The 12364-nt window shown below is 41.2% G+C and overlaps 1 protein-coding gene across 10 annotated transcripts in view; it reads left to right on the top strand.

Moving 5' to 3' along the window:
- ANKHD1 (ankyrin repeat and KH domain containing 1) overlaps positions 1–10274 on the top strand; it is a 93695-nt gene extending 83421 nt beyond the window's left edge. For 3 of the 10 annotated variants that reach the window (XM_028738252.2, XM_028738247.2, XM_028738256.2), the window contains 6 exons: positions 63–1675; positions 3843–4052; positions 5459–5710; positions 7220–7395; positions 9279–9443; positions 9755–10274. In XM_028738252.2, coding sequence (XP_028594085.2) covers positions 63–1675; positions 3843–4052; positions 5459–5710; positions 7220–7395; positions 9279–9443; positions 9755–9814 — 2476 coding nt within the window. In that variant the 3' untranslated portion in view covers positions 9815–10274. The remainder of the gene's footprint in view (positions 1–62; positions 1676–3842; positions 4053–5458; positions 5711–7219; positions 7396–9278; positions 9444–9754) is intronic. The other 7 variants (XM_028738254.2, XM_028738250.2, XM_028738249.2 and 4 more) reach the window with 7 other exon arrangements.
- Positions 10275–12364: the final 2090 nt, after the last annotated feature.

Genomic DNA, 12364 nt, shown 5'->3' with positions numbered 1-12364 from the left:
GATTTAAGTTGTACTGAACTGAGGCTTGTGTTCTAAAGATGATCCTGCCTTCTCTATTTCAGGGGTGGAACAGAATCAACAAGATATGCAGTACAACTTATTAATGCCCTTATTCAAGATCCTGCCAAGGAACTGGAAGATTTAATTCCTAAAACTCATATAAGAACACCTGCTTCCAGCACCAAGTCAGTCCATACAAATTTTTCATCTGGCGTCAGTACTGCTTCAGCATCAAACAAAAACTCATTTCCCCTTGGAGCTCCATCTCTTGTCACCTCTCAGTCATCAACGCTGTCTACCTTCCAGTCTGCTAACAAATTAAGCAAGAATGTCCCTGCAAACGTGCGCTCTTCTTTTCCAGTCTCTCTTCCCTTAGCTTACTCCCACCCTCACTTTGCCATATTGGCTGCCCAAACTATGCAACAAATTCGTCACCCTCGCTTACCGATGGCCCAATTTGGAGGAACATTTTCAACCTCTCCAAACACCTGGGGACCATTCCCAGTGAGGCCAGTTAACCCAGGCAGCACAAATAGCTCTCCAAAGCATAACAGTTCAAGTCGCGTAGTTAACCAGAACGGCAATATTTTGCAGCCTGAATCCACGGGTTTAGCTCCCACTTGTCCTGGTACTGTCTCTTCAGTAGTTGCATCCTCCCAGCCACTCTGTGTTACAAGTAACCGGACTCCATCATCGGTCAGGAAACAGTTGTTCGCTTGCGTTCCTAAAACAAGTACCATGACGACAGCGATCTCAACTGTGACAACTACATGTAGCACACTGCCTTCAGCTTCTCCTGCACCTGAAAACACGGGGCATGTTCCCACTACATTTCTACCCGCTAGTGTTCCACAGGCACAGCAGTCTGCACTTAAAACAGATGCTGTTTCTTCTGCCCCAGTACCCAAAGAAAAGGCATCAACACCAGAACAATCTGTTGGAAACGCATGTGTGCCATCATCGGTTGCTGCTAGCAGCAATATCTCATCTGGCAGCACTTCAGGAGTCATAGAAACGTGCACATCTAGCAGTCCTGCACCTCCAAACAATGCGCAAGATGAAACACTGCCGACCAATATGTCTGACTTAAGTCCTCCCATATCTATGCCTTTCTCTTCCAGTTCAGAACCTACTCCATTAAGCTTAGCGTCACCTAGATCGGTTGCTACGGATAATCAGGACAATGGTACCTTACCTCAGTTAGCTGTACCAGCACCCCGTGTCTCTCACAGAATGCAACCTAGAAATTCATTTTATTCAATGGTACCAAATGCAAACATACATCAGGAACCTCAGTCCATTTTCGTTACAAATGCAGTACCTTTGACACCTTCGCAAGGGCCACCACCCACAGTTCAGCTGTCATCGCCCATGAACGTTATGAACGGTTCTCAGATGCATATTAACCCAGCAAACAAATCCTTGCCTCCTACATTTGGCCCAGCAACACTCTTCAATCACTTTAGCAGTCTTTTTGATAGCAACCAGGTGCCAGCTAACCAGGGATGGGGAGACTGCCCACTGTCCACACGAGGAGCAGCAGAGCAACCTTACACTGTCCAGTCTACGTTTTTGGGTAACTCTGTGATGGGGCACATGGAAAATGTGCATCCTGATAACTCCAAGGCTCCAGGGTTCCGGCCTCCTTCCCAGAGAGTTTCAACTAGTCCTGTAGGTGAGTTGCTATGTTCTGCATGGAAAGGGAGATAATTCTTCATGGCCTCTTGATAGCAATTGAAAAACTTCCCCAAACTTTAAAATTGTTTCTGTGATCCTGAACCAGAGGAATACTGAAAACAAGAATTGTGTTGGGTCTTTGATTATTTTTACCCAGTTGATATTTTCTTCATAATGTGACTTAATATAACCAAGAGATGAGGGAATTGGTGTGACTCTGTAGAATGAACGTTGGCACACAATATTGGCTCAGGTAACTCCTGTGAAATGATGGGGGAAACAGAACATCCTAAAGAAAAATTCTGGCCCATATAGATGATGGGGACTTTTTGTTTAATCCTCCGCATACCCGCATACCAGTCCCTCCCCTTTCCTGTTTCTGTCTTCCTCTCAGACAAGATAATGCGATTCATTGATAAGTTAGCCTTTTTCTTTACTCCATAACAAAATGGAACCAAAAGTTGCATTTTAGGAAAATGTTTCTCAGCATTCCACCTATTAACGCTTTGCTCTGCTTTTTTTATTTTTGAACTCTTGTTAGAACCATAATGAGATAAAAATAAGTTGCATAATTAAATAGGAAGTGGAAGGATGGCCATTCCCTCTGTTGCTGATTGGTGGTGTTGACCAGTTTTAATTGCAGTCAATACAAGCCACACTCTTTGATTATGTTATGCTTGCACTAAGGTTTTGCATTGTGCTTTATACTTAGCAGATGATATTTCCTCTTCAGCCAGCTCTGAGATTTCTCATATTCTCAAACTTGAATTCCAGTAGGGTTCAGTTTAAAAAAAAAACCCACTCTGAATCTTTGCTGATGCGGTTTACAGATATTTATCTTTGACACATTGATGTAATAACCAATTGCTGAGCATAGGCAGCATTTCTAAGCCTCAGTCCTGATAGTACTAACCTTTACAGAGACCATAATTGGTAAAATAAGATTAAGAAGGATTTTACTCAACTTGCTGCTGCTCATAGTTTAAACCAAGTTCTGCATCACATGGGCACTATATCCTTGTGACCTGTTTATGTGAATGCCATTGTGAGAAAACTATGTGTGTACTAATGGACATAAAGGAGACTTGTGGGGTGTTAATTTAGAAGCCTTTCAACCATCCACTATGTGGTGGCATTTAAAGAACAAGCAAACCAGAATAGTGACCCTCAGTTATCCCACAGTCATTCTGGGGATGAAGTGAGGCCCTGTAAGAGCTCTTAAAAGACACCACGCAGTAGATGCAACAAACCACATAGAGAGAGGTAAAGTGGAAAAGCACCTATATTCAGCCATCTGGGGAGGCCTTCTCGCTAGTTTAGAACCTAAATACGCAAGCAAAATAGCTTAATCAACCATGAGAAAATGGTCTTGAGCAGCAGACTATCCCATTATTGGCTTTTGCTGCAAAAGAGGAGCAAAATCTTTTCATTGAGTCTACAGAAGGGATGGGGAACCTGTTCCAGATGTACGGTATTTGAATTTATCTCAGCAAACGTGGCCAGTGGGCAGAGATTATGGGAACTGTAGTCCCAACAACATCAAGTTAACCACGCCTGGTCTGCATCATCTAAAAATGTGGTTTTGAATTGAATTCTACGCTGGTTGTGTTTTCTTCCCTGAAGTTTTGAAAAATGTTTCATGCCTGCAGTAAGAGTGATAGTTTAATGTTGTGAAATGCTCACATCAAGCCAGGTTGGTATTAGTTTGACTCAGTCTGAAAATATTTGCACTGCAAAACTATACAGGTAACTGCCATTTTGAGATTACTGTATATACTGGGAATTTGACCAGTTTGGCAATAACAAATAATTCCCCCTATCTTGGCTTAACTATTTATGCCAACTCAACTATGCACAGAACATCTATAAATGTTCTCCTTAATGTTAGGTAGGATTGTGAAAAGCAGTTCATGCTGGAAGCAAGTAATATTTAAAACACAGGATGTAATTAATTATTATATGGGCAGGCTAGAAAAATCCCAAATGTAACCCAGCCCTATTTAATGATAGAAATCAAGATAAATGAGAATCTGTTTATCCTACAAACCTCATCAGATGATGATGGGAGGGTCTCTGTAATTCATAGAATAACTGGGTAACAAGTAGGGTCTTTGGAGTTATTTTCTCAGACATAATCATATTAATTGTAGACTTACCTTCTCTAGATCCATCCAGCAGCTCCTCAAACTCCTCTTCAGCGCCTATGGCTGGTTTTTCAGCAAACATTCAAGGAGCACGGGTTTATCTTCAAGGGCCAGCACCTGTTGGGACCCCCAGCTTTAACAGACAGCATTTTTCACCACACCCTTGGACAAGTGCTACAAATTCATGTAGGAGTTTTGGGGGTCTGTCTAATTCAACTCTTCAGTCTGTTGGTATTGACCTTTTTGCTGGCTGTATGATTCTAACACATAAATTTGTTTTCAGCGTTAATTAAAGAAATTGAGGCAATTTTAAAAGATGAAATTACTGAACTGCTTAAAAGGGGCCAAATTAGACATAACATGCAGTCACATGAAGGTTCCCCTTCCTTTTCAGAGAGTTTGAGTAGAAGAATAGATGGAGTGAGGGTTGCTTGACTTTTCCCATCTGGCTTTCCCTACACACAAATCTGTCACAATTACTTTTCTCTCTGTTGGAAGGAAGATAAAGATACCCTTCCCATTTCATTGTTTACCCACTCAAATTTGCAGCTCCCTATGACCACTGCTGGTCTTAAAAACAATTTAAAGGAAACATGCATGCAGTTGCACATTTGCTTTAGTTTAGACCCAATACTTTTAAACTGCCTCTATCTATCTATCTGATCCCAGACAAATTAAGAATATCTGAATGTAAATACGTGATGCTTAAGTCATGTTATAGATTCAGCTAGAGAGTTGGTCTATATAGGATGCTTGCTGAATGAGATCAGCTCTTGATAATTTTGTTTGTTCAGCAGTGATTTGGAGGAGGCTGCAATTATACACCACAAGGAAGCTGCTGGCTGGCTGCCTTTGGGTTATTTCTCCCCTTATCTCTCTCTTTAGTGGCTTATTTATCCTAGACATTGGTGTATGGAGATGGGAAAATCAGTTGAGTGCTTGTTAACAGACCACTACACAGTCCAGTCTGTTTCATAGATCAGTCATGGAGAAAACGTCCCCTATAGTTATTTTTAAGCTTAGTAAATAAACTAGAGAGCCATTGGCTCCTATGTCAGTCAGGGACAAAGAACAATAAACCTGGCAGATAGCTCTGAAGTATAAAAGTTTAAAGAGCCTAGATAACTTAGGCAGGGTGACCCAGCTTTTTGTTGAGGCTGATGATTAGAGACATTTGGGGAAGGGAGGGAGACCCTTTTGGCCGACAAGTCAGATCTTAATCTCCTTGCACTCCATGGGCCACCTTTGGCAGGTGAGCAATCCCAGCCACCTGTCAGAATTGTCCAATAAGAAGTGGTCTGCTTTGCCAATGCATTCCTGAAGCATGTTCTCAAACAGCTCTTTGATGGATGTACAGTTTTGAAGACATGAGCTAATAATAAACTATATCATGAAGCACCATGTTATAACCTAATTTAAGATGCATTAAAATTCAAAACAGTTTTCATCTATTTCAAAATACTGATACTATACCAAAAAAAAAATGTTTTTAGTATTTAAATCCCACTGATTTCAGTAGAAGTGTACTTTTGCTGAAGCACTGAGAATTTCATCTCTAGTGGAAACTTCCTAGAGCAGCAGTTAAGGTAACTCAGCATTTCATGTGTGATAAAGCAAGAGAACTGTTTTTTCATCAGGTGAATCTCCTATTCCATCAGTTTCCTCGGGATCATCCTCGCCCCTTTCAGCTGCTTCTGCACCTTCTTCTCTGGGTCAGCCAAAATCAGGGAGCACAGCACAAGATCGAAAGGTGCCACCGCCTATTGGAACAGAAAGACTTGCTAGGATTCGTCAAGGAGGTTCTGTCACACCTACCCCCTTGGGAACCAACTTTGCAGCTCCTGTTGGACACAGTGGTATCTGGTCATTTGGTGTTAACAATGTTTCAGGTGAGTATCTCAAAGGAAATGATTGTAAGAGTTAAAGAAAACAGTAATTTGCAAATACAGGATAAGGGTTCCCAGCCGTATTATATCAAGCTCTTGAGCTTTTAACTAAATAAATCCTAAAGAGTCCATTGTTCAGACAGAAATTATTTAAACATCTTTAGTACTCTAAACATGTATTCCTGCACATTGTGCTTTTCCTACTTTATGCAAGAGTGGAAATCTTCCATGCAGGAATTTAATAATGCCAGTAGTAGCCCTGAATAGAAGAGTGTTTCTGAGAATAGCCAGGAAGGTGGCTAAAGAAGTGGAGCTGCAGGAAAATAAGTCTATACAGGGATACAGAACTGTTGCATGGCAGAAAGTTCAGAGAAAGGGGAGTGGGAAAAGTGGCTTATAGGGAGCCTTGTGTGAAAGGAATGAAGACACATGAGTAGAGAGAGCTCCAAAGCGAATCTTCAAGTCAGTGCAATGCTTCCCATGGAGTCAGTGTAGGAAACTGGAAAGGGGTGATCGGTATGGAGGAGACACAATGGTTTAGAAGAGGCATTCAGAGCAATTGAAGATAGCAGTTAACAGGAAGGAAGATCTTTCGATAAGTAATTTTCAGTAAATTGGATACGGAAGACCATTGAACGGGCGTATAGAGGCTAGATGAGAACCTGGAGATACCAAAACGGGAGTGGTGCCAGGGTGTGACAACTTCTAGGATATGGGAAGAAAGGGGGGGGGAATACGTGCCTTTGATGTGCAGTGATCAGACCCCAAATAAGGGAGGTACTGGCAAAAAGGGAACCCTATGATAGCAGCTGGAGTTTTAATTCCTGATTTTTTTACTGCAGCATTTTCTATTTCTGAAGAGGCAAGTCCTTTTGAATTTCAAATAGTAGTTTGTATCTTGGGGAGTAGGTATTGCTGCAGTGAACCAGTAAGTGAAGTTTCAGCTACTACCAAGTAGTTCTGTTGTGCAGATATGTCCTGCTACCACCATGTTTGGCTTGAGACATTGGCGGGACACTTAAGAGAAGTGACTGAAAGTACAAGAGGATGTTGGTGAGGAGGGAAAGGGACAACTTCCCCTTAAATGGCAGAGCAATTGTTTTGCATGGAGGTAGTCCCAGGTTGAATCCCTGGAATCCCCAGTTAGAAGGATGACACAGAACTATCTACTGCTAGTCACAGATAATACTTGGGCTAGATGGGCAAACATTTTGTTATGATAAAGCAGTTTCTCATGTTCCTAAACCTCAGGCCACAGGAATCTCAGGAGGGTGGCAGATAAACTTTGTTAAAGGACACAGTCATTAATCTTGGAGAATGAGGACTGAGAACTAGTCCTTGGATTTGCCATGGAAAGGTCACTGCCCTTGAAGAGCACTGTGTGTAGAGTTGGGTGGGCTCTTCTTGCAGCAAGAAGGAGCTTTTCTAACTTTTGGGTAATATGAGAGATAAAATTTGATTAATACGAGAGATTTTTCTCATCCCTAAACAAGTGCTTCGTTATCTTTCTAGAAGGCATGTCAGGTTGGTCTCAGCCTGTCATGGGAAATCATCCAGTTCATCAGCAGCTGTCGGACCCTGGCACCTTTTCCCAGCATCAGCCGATGGAGAGAGATGACTCTGGAATAGTGGCGCCCTCAAATATTTTCCAGCAGCCTATGCCGAACAGCTTTGTAGATTTCTCTAAAGTACGCTTTCAAAAGTTTCTCTCTCACACTTGCGCACAGTCATACTATGCACAGACCTCCACACAGTTGCTTCAAATCAAACTAAATCATACATCTGTAGAACATTCTTAGAATTTGTATTCTCAATGGAAGCTGTTTATGAACATTGGGGGCTTCTCAGCTTCTAGTCCTTCCAGAATAGCATCACTTCTGTTTGTCTGGGGTGTCTAATAGGCAATTCGTGCTAATTGGGGATAACATTCTGCATTGCTTGCAGTTTTGTGTATTAATATGTATTGTTTCTCTGCTTGTTCCACTTGTCAATCTTGCCTACCTGCCAAACCCCTTCTCCCCCCCCCAACCTGGCCATTCCCTCATTCCTTTACCCCTCACTCACCCCTTGCCTGTCTCCTTACAGCTCACCCCAAGTCCCACCCCCTTTTAAAGGAGGGGAGAGATGCTTCAATTTTCTCTGAAGTGTCTTCCTCCCTTCTGTTAAACCTTGGTGCAGCTGTGTTTAGCAAAGAGAGGGAGGTGCTTCACAGAGCAATTTGCTTGCACAGCTGCCTACCTGCTGTTCTGTTGTCACACTGGAGTTGGTGTGCCCAGCTATTGGCAGCCATGCGAACTGCCAAGTGACAACAGCCTTACATTTTGATGTGTATAGGAAAGAAGAGCCTGTTACACAGTAATATAGTTACTCTTGAGTATCCGGGATTGTATATGTACTGTGGAGAGGAAGACTTTCCAAACTACTGGTTTATGGGTGGAATTCAACATGGTGCTCTTCCAATCATTCTGTTTGCACAAGCATTCCAGCTTACCTGATTGAGCAGACCTCCCAACACTGTTCATGAGGTTTTTCCTGACCCCCTCAAGCCAGTTGGGGGGGGAAGCCCCATTTCCTATGCAGAAGTCCTTGTGCAGGGTTTCTGTTGGTGGGGGCTGTTAGGTGAATCCCACCCTATTTGTTTATAAATTGTCTAGGAACTGTAGAGGATCAAAAGAACCTTAATAATTAACAGACATGTTATAATTATACCAAAATTAGCACAAAAACCCAAATGGAAAACCAGCACAATCAGATACAATATATAGCATATAACTATAGCAGCCATTAAATATGTTTAGTACATTAAAGCATCAACCACATCGCAGAGACGTAAAGGCAGATCTTAAAGTCTTGTAGAACAGAAAAATATTAACATGGAATTGAAAAGACGACACAAGACAGGCTTCACTGGGAAGAACATTCTATAATTGGGAGTCTACCCAATAGAAATGGCTCTCATGTCTACTCTGAGCTTTACTTGAGTGTGTACTGATGGGCATTCTGGAGCCCACAGGCACAGTGTTGGTGTCCCCCTACCTTACAGTACAGTAGGTAAATGTGCTGTTAGGCATGAAAGTCTGTTAGGTCTAATGTCCCAATTTACATAATATCTTGTGGGCAGGACCAGATTTATTATGATAGAAGAGGGATTTAATTGGTAAGGAAAGCAGTATAAACATTAATTTGGATGGGAAAATTTGGGAACTGCTCTGGCTTCGGTTGGCTAGAATGTTCACAAATTTTCAACAATATGCTGGTATCAAATAAATGAATTTTGTCTCGTTAGGCAGCTTCTAAAAGAGGCAGATAGGTGCTAAAATGTGCTTTTATATTATGTGATGAATGTAAAAATATAATAATGTAGGGTTGCCACAGATACATTATTCTAATGTAGAACATGAGTTGGTTAGTCTATGCTCGGGAGCCTCTTAGAGGTGGTGTAGAATTCTTACAGATAATATCTGCATAACAGTAGTATTGTACTCATTAGTTACTACAAATAAAATTGCTACTGATCTGTAAACCTGATTCTCTGCTACCATTTTCTGTAAATTGCCATGTCTCTCCTTAGGGCCTTCCAATTTCCATGTATGGAGGCACTATTATACCGTCTCATCCTCAGCTAGCTGATGGACCAGGTGGGCCTCTCTTCAATGGACTTCATACTCCAGATCCAGCATGGAATCCCATGATAAAGGTTGTCCAAAATTCAACAGAATGTACCGATGCTCAGCAGGTGCAGTAATTAATGCTTTTTTGTACTGTTAAATTTTCAAACATCTGCCTTAAATAATATAATGGAATTTTTGTAAGAGTACAAGGAGTGTCTTCATTCTTCCATCCTAATGTTACATTTTCCTTAAATATGTGATTCTGCTTGAAATGGAGTCTTGGTGGGATAGCTGATCATTAAATGTGGATGTTGGGGCCAAGCTTTAGTCAGCTAGAACTTGGTTTTTTGCGCCACTTGATTCTGTAGGTCTTTGTATAGTGGTGTTGGAGCCATACTCTGAAATTAACTATTTTGTGATGTTTCTCCTCCTGTAGATTTGGCCTGGCACCTGGGCACCTCACATTGGAAACATGCACCTCAAATACGTCAACTGATTTAGGAGGGCCTACCTTTTTCTTTCCTTTTCTTTTTTTTAAGCCTTGTTTGGAGAAACATATGACCTTGGAAGAACTTGGGAATTTTTTTAATGTGCCTAACTAAGCAATTTTTCTGCGGGCTATAACAAGAGAAACTTGTTTGCCCATTGTGTAAGAACAAAATGAGTTACCTATTCAACTGATTCTGTTCTCCAGTTAGTTTAGCCATTTTGAACTCAAAATCGGATGAACCTAGTGCTTTTGGCTAAACACTACTGAATGCTACTTGTATGCAGCAGAGAACTAGATGAGTACATGATTTCAACCTTTTAGGGTGATAAATACATGTATAATTGTTTACATACTTAAAAGGAAAAACGTTGAGTAAATTTCATGTCGTATAGTGGCTCTACTTTATGTAGCCTGTATTAATGTGAAATATTTACCTGAATATTCAATAAAAAGATGAACATTATAAGTTTTGTGTAATGATCTTAATGAAATACCAGTTGCAAGATTGTACCGTTGGATTGGTACTTGTCAGTACTTAATTTTAAGATCATTAATAGATTCCCAGCACTTTTAGAAAACTTGTACTATATACAACACTGTTTCCAGTACTATTATCTGTTCTGGTATTTGATAGAAAGTCAGAGAAATCTAGAATATGGTTGAATCACTGTACGGCCATGGTAGCTGACTCCTCAGCACTGTAGCCAAGGGTAGCTTTATTCAGTGGACACAGTCTACCAGGTTGTGTTAAAGTAGGCACTCAGAAATCTAACACACATGCAAATATATATTTATACTTAAAAATATTTTTAATAAAGATAACAGTATCACAAGCAGAACAAACCAACCTAAGAATCATCAGCAGGTGTTAAGAGTACATATAGCAACACATCAAGCTACTTCACTTAAGTAACAGATTCATATTTAAGTACACATTCCATACCAACCTAAGGTATCTACACCCAACATATACCTCAGAACTAAAATTAAATTATCTTTAAACATGGAAAATTCTTCTCTGATTTCAACTCTCAAAAATGGACTTGCAGAGTTGCGAGATGCTATGCCAAAGCCATGTTTCTTCCTTGGGAAGTAGGTGACTTTACTGTGCTGGTGCCCTAAGTCATATTTCATAGTGATGCTCTAAAACTGGCTGCTTTAATATGAAACCTCAGCATCAGTTAATTAACTTGTCACACAGCTTGTCATATTTCTGGATTTGGAAGAGCTTGCCATGCAGAAGCAGAAATACTAAGTTGTGTTTGGCTGGAGTGCACAAAAGAAAGCTAATTTGTTTCTAACACAACGAGGCTTGCCAGCAGGCCACACACTCATCTCCTTCACAATGTGGCCCAGTAGTGAAACTAGTTGCTGACTAGGGGAAAGGCAGCTCATCACCTAAATAGTGCAAAGCTGCAGATGATACACTGGTGCACTTAGTCTTTTGGTAACCAATGATGAGTATGATGCAGGACTCTGTGTATAATAATCAAATTTATTGTGGGCAGATACAATCAGTAAGTTCTCCAAATGCTCAGGATGTAGAGAAGAATTGGGAATCTGTAATTCTATGTAGCAGTTCAATTGCCAAGCTCACCCAGTGAGCTTAATACTTGAAAGGTGTTTTGAACTAAGATCTTCCTGTTCAGATCCTACCCCCTAGAGCAGGGTCTGCAACCTTTAAGACAAAAAGAGCCACTTGGACCGAAGGGAAAAAAACTGGGAGCTGCAAAACCATTGTGACATTTAAAACAGCGGGGAGTATCAGGGCACACAATGCGCCTCCTCCCCTCGCTAGTATCCGCCCCGGAGCCGCGGCAAAGGTGTAAAAGAGCCACATGCGGCTCCGGAGCCGCAGGTTGCTGACCCCTGCCCTAGAGCATCGGTAGGGAACCTTTTTTGGCCTGGCAGGCCATATATATGTAACTTCCCTACCCCGTGGCCAACTTTAACAGATGGGCAGAGCCAACCACCTGCCAAAGTTAACCCACAGGAAATAGACATGCTAAGCAGTCAGCTGATGGACAGGTAGACATGGTTTAATGGGGTTTGTGTTAATCCAAATACTGCAATATATAAAGTGAATTGAGAGTAGATTCCCATTTTTAGAAGTGTGATCTCAACTGCCAAATCTGGTCACCTTATGATATCAAAGTTCCAAGATACATCAGTAGCTTTTTGCACATTGTTCCAGCCTGCCTGAACACACAAAATTCCCAGGTGAAGAAAGAGTCTTACTATTTTGCAGGGTTTGAATGTTACATTCAACAGGTGTAAATTTTGAGGAAGAGATGTTTATCTGTCCTTTACAAGTGCAAAACACATAAGAAAATAGTAGTTTAGGGTTTTTTAAATCTCCACTGCACCCAAATACCTGGGTTGTAAGCAAGTCTGGCTTCCTTCATTTCTGGTACACATGACTAGGAATGTAGCCTGTACAAACTCAGCTGGGAGTGTACCCTATGGAATGTATGTTATTAGGACAACTAGCCTCTTGTGGCAGCAAGAGCAGCACATTTCCTCCCTTTGTGAGAGTTTTGTTAAAGAGTGATTAAA

This window comes from Podarcis muralis, chromosome 8 (assembly GCF_964188315.1).
Source record: "Podarcis muralis chromosome 8, rPodMur119.hap1.1, whole genome shotgun sequence".
NCBI classification, from domain to species: Eukaryota; Metazoa; Chordata; class Lepidosauria; order Squamata; family Lacertidae; genus Podarcis; species Podarcis muralis.
This window is presented reverse-complemented; position numbering and strand designations above follow the sequence as displayed.